At 31.1% G+C, this 23406-nt stretch overlaps 1 protein-coding gene across 3 annotated transcripts; it reads left to right on the forward strand.

The window, feature by feature from the left end:
* The first annotated feature begins 15203 nt into the window (after nucleotides 1-15203).
* Nucleotides 15204-20444, forward strand: LOC149567338 (FRIGIDA-like protein 3). Of its 3 annotated transcripts, none has more exons than XM_089820514.1 (4): nucleotides 15204-15459; nucleotides 17462-18609; nucleotides 19122-19291; nucleotides 19390-20444. In XM_089820514.1, the coding sequence occupies exons 2-4, from the start codon at nucleotides 17478-17480 to the stop codon at nucleotides 20020-20022; spliced, it is 1935 nt and encodes a 644-aa protein (XP_089676640.1). In that variant the 5' UTR covers nucleotides 15204-15459; nucleotides 17462-17477; the 3' UTR covers nucleotides 20023-20444. The 3 variants fall into 3 exon arrangements, with proteins under 3 accessions (XP_089676640.1, XP_089676638.1, XP_089676637.1); XM_089820512.1 differs by having other exon boundaries at nucleotides 17468-18609; XM_089820511.1 differs by lacking the exon at nucleotides 15204-15459 and having other exon boundaries at nucleotides 17397-18609.
* The last annotated feature ends 2962 nt before the right edge of the window (nucleotides 20445-23406 follow it).

Consider the following 23406-nt stretch of genomic DNA (forward strand, 5'->3'; position numbering starts at 1 on the left):
TCTGGAATTTATGTTGCAAATTTTCCTTTAGAAGACATTTTTTTACTATAGGAATTATCGAGTTCAATTAATATTGGCATGAGCTCTCGTTGAAATTTGAGTTACAAATTTAAGCCAAGTAAATTGAGTGCACAAGAGTAATAGCAAACGAGGATAACTCTATTTAATATTGGTGAAGGATAGGACATCATATACTTATTACTTAGCTTAGAACTTGTATGTGACTTAGGAGGAAACATGTTGCAACTATGGTTGAGTGATATCTTCATTCCAAGAACTAAGTATTAGAAGATTCAATTTTTGCATAGACATTGCTTATTCTAGTTTGGTCCTTATCTTCTCACTCCACTAGATGTGGGCATATTTCTTATGATTTAGGATCTTGAAAGAGATTGTCTATTAAGAGCTTTCCACTGCTGAAAGAAGTCTTAAATCAGAGTAGTCTTTAGACAACCATGTATAATGTTGCAGCTTCTCTATTTTATGAGGATGTGGCTTCATTTGTTAGCATTGAGATGAATTATGTGATGAGGAAGAAAATTGTATGCCAAAAAGGGGTACAAATAATTGCTAACCATAGCTTGAGCAAGTCTTTTCTATTAGATATGTGTTAGAGGTTCTAACATTGTTTGACATAGGGAAAATAAAATAATTGGTGAACTTGGAAGAAACCTGAGGTGATATATGAGCAAATGATATTTAAAAGGGAGCTGTCTTGATTGGTTTGACCCTTATTGTTTGATACCATCTATCGACAAGAATATCAGATAACATTGGACAATAAATATTACCATTGAAACAATGATTAAGGAAAAAGAAAAGGCATTATGTGACTGTGAAAAGGATAGTATATGCAAATCTTTTCATCTCCAATGATTGTTTACATACATGTAATAATCTGTGAATCACTCTTGTGTATCAACTATGGACTTGTAAATTTAATCTAAATATAAATATTGACAAAGGCTTATGAAAATAAAATTGCAAGAAAATTTTATTTGTTTAGAGAGATTCGAGGACCTTCAAGTGATTGCAATCAGTGTTTGTGAAGTTTAACTCCACGAACTTTGTTTCATAGCATGAAGGCATTTATGGTTCATATAGACATTTTTTAATACCTTGATACAGAAGAATTAAATCACAGATGTCAATTGATATAGATTATAGATACCAAGTGCAATTTAGGGCAGGTGCCACGAATATTGAGTCTCTATAAAACCCCTGACTGATAATAATTCTATTGTCTTAAGTCAAACTTATTATGGCCATTGTGAAAATTATCTTTGTTGAAAATGTTGCTATATTGGTTTGCAGTTAATATCATGAATGTTGGCACAACATCTTGTTTCACACTATAAGTCTCAACATACAATAACACTTAAGAAATGTGAGAAATTAGAGATCGTGTGATGTCTCTAGGCTAAGGGGTGCAAAATTAAAGATCATGTATTATCTGATGGAATATGAAACAACAATTTTCATATTGGAATGAACTGGACTTGGATTAAACAACTTGATTTTATGATCTAGCTACTCATTAGATATCTAGGACATCATAAACCAACTAGAGTCAAAAGTAATGACTATGTAGTTGCAATAATAAATATGATGAAGATTTGACAAGAGACAAATGTTATAAAGATCCCTCTTAATGGAGTCTTGTTTAGGTTCACGATCAAGGTTTAGCATTAAAACCAAGCAAGAACTCAAAATAAAGTTAAGCTTCCGTGGATCATATCCTATACAATGAAGCCATTTGAAATACTTGGTATTAAACAAAATTGTGGGACACAACTACATGCATGGCAATGCCATGTTTAAATTATGAGCTATAATTTGAAATTTGAAGCAAAAGAACTCAGTAATACATGGTTGATTATTGATTCTAAAGTGTTGATCATTGTGTGTGCACCTTGCATCTATGAACTCTTATGAGAATGAATGTAAGAAGTTTGTCATATTTCATGTGATGCTTAAATTGTTTGAACAATATAAAAATGGGAATTTTACATTATGGGAGGAAATAATAAACAATGTTCCATTCCAACTTAAACCATATTTAGAGAAGAGATGTTTCATTCTCAAATGTTTGTGGACCTTTATGTGCAGATAAGTATTTCTCATCTTTTAGTATTACACTTATCTACTCATTGTAGTCTCTCTCTTATTTGTACTTCTATATTTTCTATAAAGATTCATTTGTCTTAATAGTATCCTTTGTCTCTGAGAATGTTCTTCTAGGAAAGAAGATTGGAACATTACGCATGCTACCAAATATTGTGCAAACTCAATCTTATGATAGTAGCTCCAAAGAAGCTATGATTTAGGATTCACAAATCATCTGATGATTAGGTTAGATAATGTGAGTTTCTTGAAGTGAATATCCTTGATGATTGACATTACAAGAGGGAGTCTAATAGTTCATTAGAGACAACCTTGGAGACAAAGAGGGAGTAGAAAATAAAAATGCTTCAATCAAACTTTTGATGATCTTGGTTTAGGAGTAGACCTTGTTGATGGATTTAACACTAGTCAGAAACAATAACAACTAAAGGACTATGATTCATGTGATAAAGTCTCATGTATGTTGGCTGGAAAGGCTTTATACTATTAGGATACTCATTGAACTAGGGAAGCATGACATGACTTGCTACCAAGAGGTTAAAAGGATGATAACAGATTCAGAGGAAGTCTGACAATTCATTGAAGAGAACCTTGTGCTAAGAGGAAAAGTTGATATCAAACTAAGAGAGAGAGAGAGACCTTATTCTCTGATATGTTTTATGGTGAATGTTGTGACAACACCAAATGATAGTATTCATGGAGACTTCATGTGAACTTTTGATGTCATTTATGTATAGCCTATCCCCTGTGTACATCATGAAGAAGTAAGGACTTCTAAATGATTATCACTTATATTAGGAGAAGTTATTGAAAGGTGACAACCTTATAATAAGTTGTATCATGATATACATTTTGTGTAAATGTTGAAATAAATCATGAAAGGCTTTATCTTATAAATCAACAACTAGGCATTAGATGTTATTAATTTAACTATCTACAAGTTGTTTGTATAGATATATTTTAGGTACTTGGTGAATATCTTGCCTTGATATTCTGATAAAACATTACCACATTGAGTACTTGGTGAATATCATTTAGTTGATGTTCTAATAGGCCATTACTTAGAGTACTTGGTGAATATCATTTGATTGATATTCTGATAGGCCAATACTTATATGATATCATATAGTGGAAATCTTCTGATCAAAGATTTCCTATATGTATTTTTTTTGAAATATTACCTATGGTGTAATATCTATGTGTTTTATCCTTCTTCACTAAGAGGGAGTGTTAATGTTATAATTTTGTCGGATAAATTAAATTATATTTATGAGATATATGATATATGACAAATATTATATATGGAATATTTAACTTATATTAAGAGTGATATATATATATAATCTTATTATATAATCATTATAATATATTGAGGGCATATTAATTGTGTTATAACTATAACTAATGTAAGTTTATATATTAAAGAGACATGTCTCTTTAAGAGGCATGCCTCTTTATATCACATATATATTCATTCATATAGTAACTTGGAAAACACATAAAATATCCAAAAGTGCTATTACAAGTTACAAAATGTATTAATTGATCCTATTTCACTAACAAAAACTAATAATAATATGTATAACATTGATGCTGACATTGATATGTATATTATGTATAAAATTGATGCTTACATTTTCTTTATAACCCATATGCTATGTGTATGCATAACCATCAAAATTAATACTAATAAATATATAATTGATACCGACCCTAAAAAAATTGACTTTTTTATTAAGGTGTACAAAATTAATTGTTTAGATGCATTATGCCAAATTTTATTCCAATATTTATTAATAATTAAAATTATGTATTTAAATAATTAATTAAACTTAATAATTGAAAATAATATATTTGAAACATACTAAAATAATTTAAATAATTTAAAATAATATATTTAAACAAATACCATGATTAATTATGTGTCGCGTCTACTACTAGCTTATATATATGTGAGCTAGTGCTAAACTCAAATCACACCAAGGACATACATAAGAAAGTCCTCTTTCATGCAATGTAAATTTGATTAAAGATGCATGAATGTAAAACTACAATTGAGCTAATTGATTAAATGAGAAGTTTAAGATAGGTCTAGATGCTAAATGTAAGAAATCAACCCAATCAAGATTTGAAAATAGGTCTAGACCAACAGATGAAATTAATGATAAAGTACCCACCCTGAAAAAATTATGGATTTGAAACTATGTGAGAACTTTTGACTATAAATTTGTGATCACAAAAAAAAACTAGAAAATGCTATTTTTCTCAAGGTCTTAGCAAGATGTCAAAAATGTCACTGTATTCTAGAAGATGTTGAAAATGTCACCATGTTCCCAGGGCACTATAGAAAATTGACCCAAATTCTTTGGAAATAGTTTAGTGAATGATTTCTATATATGTAGTCATAATTCAACTAGCCTACTCATGTACACAAAAAAATCTTTCTTGTTTTGTTTTAATTTTGGGTGGATGAGGGCTTGTCTTGCAAGCCCTTGATTGAGGGATCAACCTTTAAATTGAGATGTAAATGTAATGATAAAGGAAATGATAACATGTATTAAGATTGGATATATCAAATGAAAGGTACAACCACCTGTGTAGATGCAATTGAATTTGATATGTGATCAAGTATGCAAATGTAACAACCTTGACTCTAAGAAACTAAAAGAAAATCAAAGAAGACAAAACCTCATGAATAGGAATGTATGTGACATGCCATGGTGAAGGATAAAAGAAATTGGGTGGTTTGGAATGATGGATCTCCTCCTTAGAAGTCAAAATCCACTACCACCTTGAAGGAATAATCTTTATGCAATAAAGAAATGCTTGAAGATGCTTGCTTAAAGTAGTATGTATGCTTACTCTTGATAGATGATTATAACTTGTGTGTGAGAATTAAATAGCTGAGCTTCCTTATATACTAATTTTTCAGATAAAAAACAAAGCAGGCTAACCCAAGAGTGAGAGTTAAACAATTGGCAAACTTGAGTCACCTTGGGCCTCGCAATCAAAGATCTCCAGGGAAGAGGCCAACCTAGTCAATATCTTCCTAGAATAGGTCAACCTCTTCTTAGAATAGGTCAACCTAGGGTTGACCTATTCTAGAAAAGTTAAATTAGGTCAATCTATGGGTCCAAGAAAGTGGTCCTAGAGGCCTCAAAGAAGGTGTAGAAAGAATTAGGAAAAAATGAAACTATTAGGAGATGATGAAAAAGGTGATAAAATAGCACCTAATAGACCACATCGAAAGATGAGAGATGATCTAGAAATGTGGAAAATATTGAGAAGAAGAAAGAGAAACCAAAAATGCACTAAGAAGGGTTAAAAGGTCTCAAAATTTAAGTGCACCCATTTTAAGACATTACATCTACATATGAAGTAACAACATTCTTTTTTCCTTTGTATGATTCTTGGTTATATGAGTTTGTTGGTAAACTCTTAGTTATTCTTTGTTTAGATTATTTTATATTAGATTTATTGCTCTAAATAGTACTTATGGTGAACCACATCAATGTTATAGGATTATGTTGAGAGTTTATTATAAGAAGAGATCATCAATTTTGGAATAAGAGAATGTAGTAAGTGTCAAACCCTTTTATTAGCTTGGTGTAAATCAAGTTATTTAAGCTCTTAATTATGCTTTGTAGCAATAAAAGGGAGCCTCACCTTTCCAAGAGGAGAGATTTTACCTCATACTTCAATGTAGATTATGTAACCATTTTATAATTAGAATCAATTATATTTAAAATTACTAACCCAATAAATTTTGGCAACTCTTTTGAGGATACAAATATACATCTTGAGGCCTCACTCTTTTGGTTGAAGTGTGCTAATATATTATTATTTGTAATTTCTCTTATTATAGTTAGTTAATGTTTCACTTTCATAGAACAAAAGCATATTAAAGGAAACAAGAAAATGTAAAATTGTTGTTGAAGGTCCTTGGGGAAATTATCTCGATCCTTTTAAATTGACATCACCTTTCTATGATCTTTTACGTTATTTATAAAAGAATGTTCCTAGGTTCCATAGGGACAATAAGAAATATGTAGATGAACACACTGATGTATTTTAAATTGCATGTGGAGTTCTTGGTGTAGAAAATGAAGATGTATCTATAATATTTTTCATTGAAACATTTAAGGAGTGGGTGTTAATTGGTTCTACCATCTTGCAATACGTACTCTTACAACTTGGACAACTCTTAAGATGAAGTTTGAAGAAAGGTCCATGTTTACTAAAGATGTCATTGCTTTGTTGGATAAACTCACTTAGATTATGAATAATCACACGAGCCTATGTATGATTTTATTTCTAAGTTTAGCAAGCTAGAAAATAGGATTCCAACTATTACTAGACTACAACTTAGAATTTGAAGTGTTTCTCCATAAATAATCATTTACATGAGGTAAGCTTTCTGGTGAGAATAGAAACCCCTAATCTCATTGTTGCTTAGACTTTAGCTACATAAAATTGAAGATGATTTTATTCTTGACACAAGGAAAAGGAAATACCCAAATAGATTCAAAGGAATCTCTTTTTTTGAATAATCTTATGTGAGTACCACAAGTCCTATGCTACAAAAGATAGCTAATAAATAAATAGCTCTCAAGTAGATATCCCAAGATTTGTTTTCTACTCCTTACAAGGGCATTCCAGGGAGAAATTATCCAAATTATATTTCTAACTATGTTATAAAGAATTAGAATAAGGTAACCCCACCATAAAAAATATTTTCACTTAAACATCATCTCTAAATATAGCAATGGGGCACTATCAGTCTAAACAATGTAATCTTGCTAGCCTTTTCTAAGAGAATGAAGTAGATATATAGCTGGCTATTCTATTATCTATTTTGTATATTATGAAAAAATTGTTAAATAAGAAGAAAATACTAAGCATGATGTTGATGGGAAATAAAGAATAGGAGGCCTAAATGCCATTTTGACAAAATGTTATTAAACGAGGACAACCCTGTCTACGATGTAAAAATAAGGATACGCATGAAGGTCTTGATCAGTTTGAGCAATATGAAAAGAATAGGTTATATTTCAAGGTATGGATTGTGAAACTTATTTAATTCTCCAAGAAGAGGATACTGAACATGGACATAGTATCCATTAGGAAGCTAATACAAAGCTTGATAAAAATATTTTCACAAACATACTAGAGTTTTGTTCAAGTCTTGGTGATAATATCTCTCAAATAAGAAATTTGTGAACAACATAATGAGGTAATAAATACAACCAAACTTTTATTTGAATTAACTAAGGCAACTCATTTTAATGAACATGAGGTTGTGTCACAAATGAAGAGTTTATATTTTCTCCTAGCAAGAGGATGTCCTATAAGACACCTAGCTTGGTTGGAAGCCAATAGGTCATCCAAAGTCATGTTTTCCCCAAAGCATGAAGCTACAATTAAGAATGAAGTTGAAGATGTACTAGTAACTAAAAAAGAGAAACTCAAACTCATTCATCTACTCTTGAACAATAGTTTGTGTGACCAATTTTGAGGAGGTGGGTGAATTCATCTATCTCTTTCAAGAAGTAGTGCATCGACTCATTTTATGACTATTAATGCTTCATCTTGATACAACTTGTTATGATCCCACAACATATTCTACCTTGCTAAAGAAAGATAAATATTTTGGAGAACCAATCAATGGTTTCACATGAGAATGTTTTGGTTTTGGTTAGTCTAGGTTAAGTTAGTTTTCCTTTCCAATTAGTAGATTTATACAAGGTTGAGCCTTTTTTTAATGTAATTTGGGATTTTTTCTGCAAACTACATATTTTTCATGTAATTTCATTTTCTCTCTCTGAATTACATATTTTCATGTAATTCTAGACTATTTATTTGAAATACATATTTTTACACAATTCAATTTTTGTTTCTCTAGATTACATATTTTTTAAGTAACTTGAAGAATTTTCTCTAAATTGCAAGTTTTTTCTCTCCTTAGCATTGAAGTGGAAAATTTCTCTACTATTACATGGACATTGTAAGAATTTTATTCTCAACTATGGGATTTCTCCAATTCATTACTACAACTTAATTCCATATGCCTTATCCTACACACCAAGACTAGATGATTTTGAAGTACAAGCTACCTTGTAATTAAGCCGATAGGCTTATATGTGGGAGCTTTGCTCCCAGTTTTTACAATTTCTCACCAGAAAATTGTCAGCCTTCTCGAATTTTTTTTAGCCCAGTTGTCAAAAATTATTTACGGTTATTTTGAGTTGCTTTCCAATTATTTTTTAATTATTATAAATTATTTTTATTTCCTTTAAATTCCTTTCTATTCTTAACTAGTTGTTTCTCTAATTTTTCCCTCTTGTATTGATTGGTAGTATTAAAATATTTCCTTTGAACTTGTTTTTTTCTTTCTTATGCACAATCATTTTAGGTTTCATGTCTTTAAATTACCCTTCTACTCACTATAGAGTTTATTAGACTTTTGTATTTTCTTAGTTTGGAACACTTACATTTTGGATAAGTGGGGTTAGATCAATTTATTTTAATAGTTTTTAGTTTTTAGATATTTTTGTGTTCTTTATAAGAAATAATGAAATCCTCTTTGTCGTGGATTTTACTTGTTAATTTGGAGCTCCATTCTTGCAAAATCTCTAAACAATGCAATTTATGTTGGGAATTCAGTATTAACAAAAGCATGGCTCTTGGTGAAACAACATTCCAAGGTGAAACCGGATGTTGGTCCTCCAGAAAAATCTGGAAGAAGAACCACTAAGAAAACCAGAGAGTTAGAAAGTATGCAGAATATTGCTGATGGTAGGCAGGCAACTATTCTAGATTTTACCCCTAAAAAAATAGATATGAAAATCATTACTTGGTATATTAGGGGGTTTAACAGTATTCATAATTTGTATATTGTTAGATAACAAAAGCCTGAGTTTCTCTTGCTTCAAGAAAAAGCGTTGGAGAAAGAACATTTCTAAGGAAGTTGTGACTAGAAGAACAAATTTGATTAGTAATCCTAGGTGATTTTCCTGGTTTGGGAGGATTCTCTGGTTGCTTCGCTTTCCAATCTATTTTCTTTCTAGGTTCTAGTGTCCTCGCTAGTTTCTCTTTCTGAACACTTCTCTTGGTTTCAAGTCCTTGCTTGACCTGGTTTATTTGTACTGTTGGTTTCAGGTCCATTTAAAACCTGGTAGAGCTTCATGGTATATCTTTCTTTTTGATATAAAGGGTTTCGGGGCCCCTTCAAAACCTGCTTTTACCTTAATCTAAAACAAGCATGGCTCTACAAGTTGCACACATTAAAAATAAAGAAACACACTTTATATCATTGCAATTTGGTTTGAATATATTATATTAAGAATGTTTGTATCTTGCTACATGAGTAAATAGATAACTATCAATAATATCATCTTATTGTAGTAAGAAGCAATGTATTTTGACATGCATCATTGCATTTATCAGAAATAGTTTTACATGTTGCATCATTTACATCAAATTCTCTTACTCCATCCTTTTGGCACATTGAAAATTTCTTATCATTATAGTTTCTCTTTTTCCTCTAATACCAATAGCTATTGTGATACACATTGCCAACATTGAATAGTAGCATTCACCTCAAAGCCTAATCATAGTCATCTTAAAAATCTTCTATATTCTTGTTAGTTTAAAATTGCATATGTACAAAACATAAGTAAAATAAGAACATGTAATATTACTTAGAATTGATCAAATGATTTTAAAGACCATAGACCATATGATAGTTTATTCATATTTGAATTTCTCATTCTTGTTTATTGTTATGTAAATGAGATTATACATTGCAGACATTCAATTCTTAGGGAACTTTTTAAATGCCAATAAATAAGGCAAAATTATTATTTAATAAGAAAAGTGTGGACTTTTATTGGTTCTTTTTAGATTTTGTTTGCAACATTATTTTTATATGCTGGAAGAATGTTAACAAAGGTTGTTGAATAGAAATTTACATGCAAAAGGAAAGAACAAGATTTTTGATAATATACAAAAATATAGAAATGTTATATTTCTATCTAGATCTTAGTTATAAATCAATTATTAAATTATTCATTTCAAATTTTTAAAATTCATGATTTATTTTAATTTTGAAATATGTAAAAGTTTGAATAAAAATCAAATAGAAATATTCTTTATACATTTCAAAAAAATTAGAAAGATTTTATGTCTACAATTTTTTAGAAAGATTTTCCATATATCTAGATTTTTGTTTTAGATTTATAGACTAATTGAAATTTTAAAAACAAAATGTAATATAATTTTGAAACTGAAATTGATTTTACATGCAAAAAGGAAAATAGAATAAAAAGATATTTATATATATGTAGATTGATTTCTATATTTAAAATTAAACAGCTAAAAAGATACTGTATCCATTTAAAGTCACTAAAATTCTACCATTGTATAGTAAAAGTTTCATTTTATTAAAAAAAAAAAATACAAAATATATTTTACATAAATGTATTATTATAAATAAATATAATAAAAAATACTAAATTAATATTTGATAATTTTCATTTTTTAATGTTATTTATTTAATATTTTTACTATCAAATATAATAGATATTAAAAATTTAAGTTTCAATAACCTTGACTAAATGAATTGTAAGAAAAATAAATATACTGAATCTACCTTACAATTTGAAATAAAGTAGTGTTATATATAAATTGGACAATTTATAAACTAAATACCAAACTTAGATATGGTTACGGTGTCGATTTGGGTTATGGTTTTCAGAGGGAGGATTATGGATAGGGTCAAGGTATAGAGTTATGGTTATGATTAGAGTTGTGGCTAAGGTTGGGGTTTACATCATGGTTAGGGTTAGTATTAGGTTTATGGTTAAGGTCAAGCTAGATTGATGCTTAGGATCAAGGGTTAAGATTATGATTAGCATTTACATAATACTTAAGACTAAAACTAGGGCAAATGTTAACATTAGGTTTATTGTTACTCTAACGATTAGGAGTATCTTTATGTAAAACTTAGGATAAGGGTTACTATTATAGTTAGAAACAATATTAGAGAGAGAGAGAATATAAAACAATTAGATCACAGTTTTTTTTTCCCTCCAGATTGTAGTTAGGGCTTTTATGTTAGAATGATAATTACACTTAAGTTATAGGTTGTGCTCAGGATCAAAGGTAGGGATTATGATTAGCAAATTTGCATCATGCTTACAACTAGAGATAGGGTTAAGGTTAACCTTAGGTTTATTGTTGCTCTTAGGATTAGGACTACATTTTTACTTATAGATGTGGATATCTTTATGTTTATTATTAGGTAAAGCTTAGGATAAGGGTTAATATTATAGTTAGAAATAATATCAAACAAGTAAATTTAAAATAATCACATGCTTTTTCTCAAGATTGTAGTTAGGTTTTGTTAGTGTTGAATAATATTATAGTTGAGTTATGAGTTGGCTTAGACTAATAGTTATGATAAAGGTTATGGTTAGAGATTGAGATAAGAATAATCTTATGGGAAGTGTTAGATTTTGGACTATAATTATAATTATAATCGAGTACTTGGTTTATGGTTAGGGTTAGTAGTACTATTAAGATTAGGGTTATGACTACAAATATATTTAAACCTAAAACATAATCACAATACGATTAGGGTTATAACTAAAAATATATTTAAACCTAAAACATAATCACAATACTAACCCTTAGCCCAAAATAATAATTAAAAACTTAAATCTAGCTATAGTGCTAACAATAGTCTAATAATAATCCTATTCCTAACTCATACACACAACCTAATCCAAACCTTAAAATCCTAACACTAAATACTATGTATGTCCTAAAGTTGATCATTATTTAACTATAACCCAACCCTTACCATTATCTTAACCTATAGGTTTAGTGTAAAGATTCAAGTGAGGTTATGATTGGGGTTCAATTAGGATTGGGTTTCTATCATAGTTACAAGAGAAATATTGTATTCATGGTTGCAATTAAATAGATTTAAGTTTAAAGTAATATGTGTAATGATATAATTATTTTAGGTTTTAGTTAAGGTTAATGTTTAATTAAGGTTAGGATATAATTAAGGCTATAATTCAATTAAGGTTACAGTTCAATTAAGGCTAACATTTTTCTACTATTTTTGTATTAATACACATTGATGCTCATTATTTAATACTAATTTTGCATTTAATAATAATATTAATAAAGTCCTTATGTATATCCATTCATGTACTCAGTATAATCATACTAACCTTTCATATGTCTTGTTGTTATATTCAATACTTCTCAAAGAAGCTCTTTATCAATATGTTATCAATTTTTTAAAGCTTTGGGAAGTCATTTAATTATGTTCTAATTACTATGTGTGATCAATATATATATATATATATATATATATATATATATATATATATATATATATATATATATATATATATATATATATATATATATATATATATATATATATATATATATATATATAAGCTATGAGTATGTAGCAATTTGATTTTTAATTATTAGGGTTATATTTTTTTAATTTTCAAAAATGAAATTTTATGTTTTTCAATCTTAGTTATAATTTTTTGTTTAATATTTTGGCAAGTTTTTATTTTGATTTCTTGTAGATCTCATAGATTATAGAATCACATCTATTTTCTATTTTATATATTTGTTCATTCAATTTCATTGATATTTTGAACATGTAAATAACATTGTAAATTACTATTAATTACTTCAATTTGATATTCATGTAATGTAGAATAGACACCATAAAATATCAACAAAATACATTTTTTCTTACAATAGACAATAGTAGTCACCTACACTAATATACTTTTTTTTTTAAATTTCAATTAATTTAATTTAAAAAATAACTATTATTGCTTTAGTATTTGATAGAGAATTAATATTAATATAAAATTATTCACATATTTTTGAAAGAAAGTTTATTTTTAAACTGTTTAACAAATGCTTTTTTTTTTTTTTTTTTTTTTTTAATTAGATGGTGTTTTTAATATCTATTCTAAATAATTATGTATAAATCTTAGAATTTATAGTACTATTATTTGTGACAATTAATTTTTTTAAAATTTTCTAGGTCAAATGTTAAATTTTATATATGAACATAAATAATTATAATTTCAACTCTATTGAAAAAGATCAATTCTATCAACCATGACTACGAAAAAATATTTCTATCGTATTAGACTCTTTAAAAAAAAAAATATTAAATTTTATTTTATTATCTACAATTAAAAAAATTATATGTATTCACAAAAAATATACTCTATTTTGAAAATTAAAATTATTTTCTTTGCCTTCTTCTTTGAAAAGAACTTCATTTATGTATGAATTGTCATTATCAATAGTTAAACTGTGTGTGTGTGTGTGTTTGCTTATTAATTAATTTTGCAAACTATTATATAATTTTTCCAAGACTAAACAATTAAAGATATTTAAATATATTAATTATTACTATATAAAATCTAAAGGGTCTCAATAGGAATCTTCTTCTTTCACATTCATATGAACAAATGACTCCTATCGACTAATCGTTGAGTGTACATAAAAGCACACTTGCTAGTGATATAGAGATTTTTTGAAGGATGACAATGATGACACTATCTCCATACCTTTATTTTAAGGTTTGTATGCATTAAGTAAAACATACAATTTTATATGTAACAACAACACAATTCAAAGCCAAAAAAGACTCTATTGTTGGATAAGTCAAAGTTAGTTGTGCTTTTCCCCTTTTTACTTGTAAGCATTCTATAAATATGAGGGGATATCTTTGTAAATATTTATCTTTTAGAATATGTAACAAAACTCTACCAATTTGTAGAGTATTTTAAATTTTCATTTTGAAGTGCAAATTATATTTTAGTCAATAAATAAGCATGTTGCATTCAATCTTTGCACGTTGAATTGAGTTGTGGTGTTAATTAATGATATTGTGGTGTAATAATTTGTTTAAGGAACTTTGAATTAAATTTTGTGGTATTTGGGTTGTTCTATTGAGTTTGGAGATTGTGTTTAGTATGTAAACTACAAATAGTTAGGAATCTTTGGGTTGCAATTTTCTTCTATGTCTATGTGTTTTAATTGTAGTGCATGCAAAAGAGTTGAGCCGGAAAAACACTTCATCCTTCTTGACAAATCTACATTAGAAGTAACCAAAATCTTTGCGCTTTTGTGAGCTTCTTAGTTACATGAATGTGTTGTTATACTCTTATTTATTCTTTCAATAAGCTTTTGTATATTTGAATTATTGCTTCAATCAATACTTTATGGTGAACTACATTAGTGTTACTGAATTGTGTTGAAATTTTATTGTAAGAACATAACATCTATTTTGAAAGAAGAAAATATGATTAGTGTTACATCCTATTGTTAGCCCAACATAAATAAGGCCACTTAGGCACTTTATTATGTTAGTAGCAATAAAAAGGGAGTCTCCATTTTTAAGAAGAGACATTTATCCATAACACTATGGATAAAATAACCATTTTGCAATTGATTGAATCAAGTTGATTGCAAAAGATTTTCCTAACATACCTAATATAACATTAGACTTGATTTGTGAGTGAAATTGAACTTTTCTAAATGAGTACACTAGAAAACAAGTCTTGTTGAATAAGAGACCATAAGAAATAAGATTGAAATCACATCCTAAACAAATTTGACAAAATACATATTTTTTAGTCCAACTAAAACTCACATTGTAATATTAAATAACAAAATAATCTTATAAATAAGAAAAGAGTCTTATGAATGATACGCCTTCCTCCAATCCATTAAATGATCTCTTGCTAAAATACATTATTTATTTCTAGGTTGTAAAAGAAATTACATCCTAAACAAATTTGACAAAATAAATATCTTTTAGTCCAACTAAAGTTCACACTATAATATTAAATAATAAAATTATCTTATAAGGAAGAAAAGAGTCTTATGAATGATACACCTTACTCAGTCCATTAAATGATCTCTCACTAAAATACATTATTCATTGCTAGGTTGTAAAACAAATGAAATTCTAAAACACTGTCTTTCTTCAAGACACAAGATTTTGAGAATGATGACCCATTCCTGATTTTTTGGTGTTCACAATGTGTACTAGAGGCGACGGTTTAGCTCTTCTAAATTAGAAACCTCTGGCAACGTAGGGTTTCACATTTATAATTCTCTTTATCCACGGCTACACCCATTTCAAGGCCAGCACTGTGATTCACCTTGCCTAACAATTCTTGGTTTTGAAACGGAAGGAAAATATTCGCGAGGGCTTGAAATATTTTCAAGAGAACAAAAATCTGCTACGTTTTCAACTACAGCACTAGAAAGGTAACTGCAACTCCTCCCGCTCTCAGCATCTTATCTACTGACACTAGAATGGTTATCGTTCTCTGTTAAATTAGACAAAAAATATTTTAGATTAAAAAAGAATGGATTGCCATATCAGGATGGGTTTTCAGATTATTTTTATGTTATAAAATAACACACTAAAGCTAGTTCTCTGAAACGTCCGTGTCACTTTGCAAGGGCTGTCTTTTAGTAGGGTTTGGTAGTAATTTTGAGAAATAAATATGTCAGATTTTCATGCGTGTTTCATTTGTTTCTATGGAAGATTTTACTTGGTAGTGATACCCAGCTCGTGTCCTCGCCATGACACATTTGGGTTATTTTCTATCATATATTTTTAAAATTTTTCTGGTTGTGGCATGAGTTTAACTTCAACATTCTCAAGTTAGATAGGGGTGCCTCTCAACATATCCCTCAATTACTGTCGCTTCATATTGCCTAGACCTATGATGGTTGACCTATGGCATCGAAGGGATTTGAACCTGGCAAGCGCTCTTATGAGTGCCCTTCATTGCACCCTGCGAAGAATCTTTTCACGTGCTCATATAGATGCAAGTTAAAATCAAATGTTTTCTGTCGCCTTCAAATGACCGAATATTAGAAATTTTATGGGTTAGTTACAGTTGGGCAGAAAATGCAGACTATTTCTCACCTGGAATTTCTGATATAGATACGAGGAGGGTAACCTCATCCTTTCACTCACATTTCTATCCTGTACATAATATATCTATAGGTGTATTCCTTTTCTCGTATACCTTAACCTGAAATGGTAATATGTACCCATTCTCCTCGCCTTTTGGCACTGGATAATGTTTAGTCAAATAAGCTTGGCACAAATAGGATATGTGATTGGAATAATGTGGGACACGATGTTTATGAATTGGATGTTTATTTTGTTAGTCTTGGCAGTGTAATTTTGCAGAAACACAATTTAAGTTATATGAAGAATGAATTTTCTACGTGCTGCTTTGCACAACATTCAATGAAATTAATAAAGATTATCATTGCTGAATACAGCCTTTTCTTTTGAGCAGGAAGCTGATCCTGCATGCTTTCATGTTGTACAAATCACCTTATGCGTATGCTTATTGTGCCAACTTATGAGTCACTTTCTACCCCTTTATCTAAATGTGCTGGAGACTTGCATCCAATCTTAGGATTCATTCCATATTTCTCTATTTTGTGCTATGGCATGTTAGGATCATAGCAGGACAACACAGCAACCGAGTATATCTTTAATCTGCTTCTTATAATACAAGGAGAACATTATCTTGAAATATTCAGCTAATTCACTAGGTTATTGATTGTTTGAAAGTACACTATGTAAGATTTCTCAACAACCCCATAAGTTAAGGTAGACAAATCTTAATTTTGATTTATGGACATCATCAACTTGTAGTCAGGTGTAGGATGAAATAGAACATATTTTTAACTGTTATTCACCTGTTTGGATCTTTTGAGGCATCTTTTAATGCATATTGATAAAAAGTTTTTTCTTTAAAATGTGTCAAGTTATCATATGCCAATCTACTTTAATTCATCGTATATCTCAGCTTCTGGAATATGACTTTAATCTGCTAAGTGAGATTTCACAGGGATATTGATGGTCCTTGTTGCTAAATTACGATAGATTTTAACACTAGTAAGTTGTTTAACTTAACGTAAATGCTAAAGAGAAGCTGCTTAATACTTTCTGTATAGAAATGCGTGATATTTCTTTCTGCCACCCTTGAGTTTTATTATAGTATGCATGTTTGTTATTGGTATTTTTTCAATTTCTTCTTGTGTGAGATGTTCAACTGACTTCTGCAAGACCTTGTTAAGAATGTTGACGGTTTTAACTTTTTTTTCTTAACTAAATGTGAACGAAGATATTCACAAGGACCAGTGTCTGCTTTTTCCATGAAAATTGATTAGTTAGTTTGAAATGGGTAATGTATAATAGTTATTTGTTTGGGATGGTGATGACATGTCTTTGTTGTAGTAACAGGTTTGAGAGTATGTCAGGCATGGAACTCATAGTTGCAGCAATGGAGACCACTACCTTGAAGAAAGAACTTCTGCAAAAATCCTTTGAGGAGCTTGATGCTCACAAAGGTGTTATGGAAAACTGCACAATACAATGGAAGGAGCTGGATGAGCATTTCTCTTACATAGATGAAGCATTGAAGAAGAGATTCGAGAAATTACTTGAGAAAGAAAAGCAATTTGAGGCCAAGACTTCAGAAACCTGGAAGGTGCTTGAGAAACATGATGAAGATGTAGCAGCTAAGGAGCAAGCTTCTTTGTCTCGAGTACAGGAAGAAAAAGATGCTGCTGTTGCTACGATTCAAGAGGCTTGTGCCAAGAAGCAGAAGGAAGCACCGATAGATTCCTCTTCAAAGAGTGATGGAGATGGTGAAAATAAGGTAAATGATTCCCCTGTTGTCATGGACATAGAATCTAATGTTCCTGTCTCTGTCAAAGAGGAAAAGTCCCCTAATTTAGATGTTTCTAAATCTGGACCGGTTTCCGAGGTGAAGCTTCACCCTCTATCAAAGGTTAAAGAGGAAAGTTCCTCTGATTCAGATGCTCCTAAATCTGGAACAGCTTCTGAGGTGAAGCCTCGCCCTCAATTGAAGCAATGTTGTGAACAGATGAATCCAAAAGGGCTTCTAGAATTTTTAGCAGAAAATCGGAAATCTGGCACTGTCCTTAGAGAAGAGGTTCCTGCAGGTTTACGCCTCTCAGTTGACCCTGCCCGTTTAGTGTTGAATGCTTTGGAGGGTTTTTACCCTCCAAATCAAGGGAATAAAACAGAACATGGTCTAGCGGCTCGACGCCGTTCATGTATCCTTTTGCTGGAATGTCTTGTGCCCTTGTTGGGTTCTGATCACCCTGAGGTTGCCTCCGATATTAAGGAGCAAGCTAAAATGATTGCAGATGATTGGAAGTCCAAGTTGGCTGATGTGGACATTGATGCTTCCAATGGCAATTCATTGGAGGCTCAGGCATTCCTGCAGCTCCTTGCCACCTTTGGCATCTCTTCGGAGTATGATGCAGATGAATTATGCAAGCTTGTTCTTTCTGTTTCACGCCGCAAGCAAACACCTGAGCTCTGTCAATCTCTTGGACTTGAAGAAAAATTGCCAGGTTTGCTCAAGTGTTGTTGGCCTTTCTGGGTTAACTATTTAGTTATCTATGTTTTATGAGGAATTTATTTTCTTTTCTTTTAAACCACTCAAGAATAGCACATGGAGTTATAAGATTTGGTCTTAGACTCTAAGTATATTAGACTAGGTAAGGTCAAATGCATTGCTTATTATCATCCTGTATTATCATGCATCGGAAACCTAGATGATAAGTATGTTTGGTCCTGCATACTTGTGCACTTTTGATCTAAGGTGTTCGTCTTCAAAGCCTTTGTGATATAATTTTTCCATTAAATATTTTAGAGAGTTGTAACACCTCATGGGTTTTGACCGTTTTTGGGTCCTTTCTTTTGAATGAATGACCCTTTTAAGCAATTGTCTCATGTAGACTAAAGTTGTTTCTCAGAATCATGACCAGATACTTTGGAGCCTTTGTTTTTCTAAAGGTTTTCAATCATTTTTTTAAGGTGCCCTTGGATTAATGAGTCTAAACTTTGGGTTCAAAAATTGCAGGGGTTATGGACACTTTGATCAACAATGGAAAGCAAATTGAGGCTGTTAACTTTGCTTTTACATGTGGACTGGTAGATACGTACCCTCCTGTTCCTCTATTGAAAGCATATTTGAAAGAGGCTAGAAAAGCTGCACAGGTGAAAAGTGGCAATACATCTGTTGCTGCACAGGTAGTGTCTTCAGTTCAACATCTATATTTAAGAATGGATTAAACAGGTCTAATCAAATGTGCTAGGAATTTTCTAAATGTTGCCATTCTTTACTTCAGAATGAAGCAAATGCAAGAGAGCTCTTTGCATTGAAAGCTGTTGTTAAATGCATTGAAGAGCACAATCTTGAATCAGAGTACCCTTCTGATACTCTGCGGAAGCGTGTGCTTCAGCTAGAGAAGGCAAAGACAGATAAAAAACGATCTGCAGATGGCATTAAGAGTCAGTATAAAAAACCTCGCACCAATACTGCTGGAGGATATTTACCTACAGCATCTGGTATTGACAGATCTGGTGTCTTTGCTACTGCAAATGCTGCTGACATGAGCTTATACCGGTCTGCTGATAGAGTTCAGTATCCCAGTTCTGTTCTCAGTGCCAATTCATACAACCTGCCCGTTCAGAGTGGTTATGATAGGTCCAGCCAGGGCATCTACGGGACATCATCCCTTCCACGATCATACACGTATTCAAGTGACAATCTGGGATCTTCTGCACTAGGTTCTGGTTCTTACAATGCAGCATCTTATAATGCAGGCTCTTACAATGCAGCTTCTTACAATGGAGCTTCTAATTACAGCAGTTATCCAGGCAGTGGCCTACCTCCTGTGCATCCTACATCTACTCGTCCTACATCTGCTTACACATCTTCCACTTACCCTAGTTCCAATTATCCTCCATATTTACAATAGATGATGCTTTAATTGCCAGTCATTATCTTTGGAATTATCTGTTTTTATATTAAGCCTTCACGACAGGAAGGCCATTGCTTCTTCAAATTGCAGCTAATCAAGTTGTTGCTAAAGTATTTGAGTGGCAAATGCTTACCACCACCATCTCGTCTTTAGTTCGTTTCAATAATTGATGGTTCAAAATGTACAATTTGAAGTGGATTAGCACTTTCAGGTATGGCGTAATGTTTCTGAATTCTGAATATTTTTAGTGACTTTGGACAAACCATAATGAGTAGTTTTACACCTTCAAGCATTAGGAGGAAGAGTCTTTTTGTGTATTGAGCCAAGCTCCAGTTTTGTGAACCTCACATTGCCAAAGAATATTACTGCTGTGTACTTATTTGTTTCAATTGAAGTAAGGATCATATTAATTGCCCACAGATGGATATTTTTGAAAAGTTTTGAATCTGCAGTCAATAATTTTGAAACATGTCCTGATTTGGGCACCAGTCACGATTCTTTGATTTTGATGAGCAGTTACTTTTAGCAAATATTTTATTTTCATTTGGGAGTTGTTTTGTTTATGTTCATCTCTGTTACTGTATGTATATATATTTTTAATTTTAGTATTTGGTAGCCTGGCACTATATGTTGTTGCTTTGCTATACAGGTGTTTATTCATGTCAATAATCCAAAATTTTATTTTAGGATTAATAACAGAAGTTAAAATAACAAATTTTACTTTAAAATTTATAACAGGGTAAAGACCTTTGTGAAAAGTACTTTGAAATGTTTAAATATTCAAATATAAAATAACAAGGTAGTTTCTGAATGTTGTTCATTTTTAATTTTTTTAATGTGAATAATTCTATTTGTGTTTATAGAGATAGTAGAAGACACTTGTGAGTTCAAAGGTTCAAGTAAAGAGTTTATTTTGTACACACATTCAGTCCACTTAAGGTGCGTATTGATTACTTGTGTCAGCATAGGTTAGCCTGGGTTTGAAGTTTTTATATTACCTACGTCTGGATGCTTGTATGTGCCATGTAGTGCCAATTTACGTTCCTTGACTGAGTGTAAATATGCTACATTTAATCTTCTTATGATGTCTTGCACAGTTAAAGCTAGAGATATTATTTTTGTCTACCAGAAGCCTCACCTATGCAATACAAACTTCCTAGGGTTTGAACTGTTTAATGGACTAACATCTCGAGGAATTCTAGCTAATATAGAGCTCATAGTTGTGGCCTATGTCTTAAGTTCAGTCATAGCTAGATGTGTATTCATACATGTTAAACAAAGTTAAAATTAGCTAAGAGATTCGACTTCAATTATGTCTAGGACTTCACCTACTAAGCATTATGTTTTTTTTGGTCAATTATCATGACTATCCAAAAATGTTGTAATCTTGAGTCAAGGACTTGGTGGAATACATTTATTTTCTTGCACTCCTTTAATAAATGGATTCCTGTGTGCTCTTATTGTACTAGGATCAAATGTTGCAGTGTGATTACCATAACGAGGCCTTAAATTAGAGTTCAAGTTTTGGGCACTCTAGCATGTTACAGCAAGTTCATTAAATATATTGGGTGCAAACTTTAAAGTATGGTGGTGCAGGAAGCACAAGGAATAGATTATGTATGATTGGATGGATAAAATTTGCATAGATGGTAATGTAGTCTTGTGTAACCCAGTGCCTGACTAATTATTGGTGATATCGTTTCAATGACTGCGATCTCTTCAAAGATAATCTCATGGCTTAGTGAAATAAAATACGTCAGGCTATGAATTGACCTTTATTTTTGGAACATCAACAAAAATAAAAAGATACAAGAGTATGGACTAGTCTTCTACATAAGCATGCGTTTCATTGCTTATCTTATCATGATCAATGGCTACGATTGAGCAAAAGGGCTACCTTGTGGGGGAAAATCCCACTGCTGCATCATATTATCATTTAAACTCTAGCATAGATATAAATTCAGAACAATCAAAGTCATGTTGAAATAAATCAACATTTTTTAGCTAGACCTTAAATAAAAGTACTTCTAGTTCATTTTCATTGTGTTCATAGTATAGCCTATATATCAATGTATATCACCTATGTAACTTTTAACAGCCACAATTAAAAAAGGTCTCATCCATCATAACATAGACAGGGGAAGAGACCTAGTAGCTGCTGGGGGTCCAATGACCGTTATGGTATTATTACTGGTACCCCCAATTATTGTATTAAAAATGTTCTGAACAATGATAATGCATGTAATAATAGTCGATTACACGTATTGATAGCTGATCACTCATGTACTAATAGCTGCTCATTTTTTAGCTTTTTTGGTTGCTGATTGGTTTATTTGTGTCAAAAGTACTATTGTTTTGGTGAGCGGGCTATTGAGGGGTGAACATTACGGGTATCAGGTGAACGTTTTTAATTGACACTTTTTGACCACTTTGCACTCCACCACGACCTCTACAAATAGCTCTGTAGATGTGGAAACACCTAAACCTTAGCTTTAAACTCTTTAGTCACCTACGAAGGTTCATTGAAAAAATTGGCAAATTTTGACATGTAGATTAGGAGTTCTAGGTGCGTGAAGTTAGCTTGGGCGACTAGGTCTCTCCCCCTACTTAGAGAGATGTAGAGGGAGGCCATTAGCATTTCATTTCAAAGACATGGGTAGAGCCTCTGTTCAAATTGATTTTTAGGTCCTAGTAATCCCATGTAAAATACCACTTGATTATACATGGACATGGCAACACAAATTCCACTTTCAATTGAAGTGTATGTAACTCACAATTTAAACAAATGTTATGGACTTTTTCCTAAAAAGATGCACATTATCACCAAAAGTTCTCAAGTACGAGAAACATATAGAGGGACTTCACACATCTAGATCTCCTAAATCGTAAGTTGATAATGCCAATTTTTTCCGGTGCACCTCCGTAGGGGACTCAAGCTTAAAGCTAAGGTTTCAACATTTGGGCATTTATGGATCTATCTGTAGAGGCCATATAATGCAAAGTGGTCAAAAAGTAGCATTTTAAAACACGTCTGATACTTGTTATGTTCACCCCCCCAATAGCCTCTCACCAAAAGGCATCAATATTTGTGGTTAAATGTACCAATAGTCGTTATGAAATGTCACAATAGTGGTGCACAAATTGACCAATCATCGGCTAAAAAAGCTAAAAAATGATCCACTATTAGTACATGTGTGATAAGCTATTAGGGGGTATTTATGACAAAAATCTATCATAGTTATTGGACACCTTAACAGTTACAGAGTCTCTTCTCCAATGTAAAAAAATATACAATTTAAATTGAAAATGTTCATGTGTTTTCATGAGGTTATAAGCTATTTATTTCTATTAGAAGAATTGAGTATTACATTAATATAGAAA

Source organism: Cupressus sempervirens, chromosome 3, assembly GCF_028749045.1.
Source record: "Cupressus sempervirens isolate cs-2001-9-10 chromosome 3, ASM2874904v1, whole genome shotgun sequence".
NCBI classification, from domain to species: domain Eukaryota; kingdom Viridiplantae; phylum Streptophyta; class Pinopsida; order Cupressales; family Cupressaceae; genus Cupressus; species Cupressus sempervirens.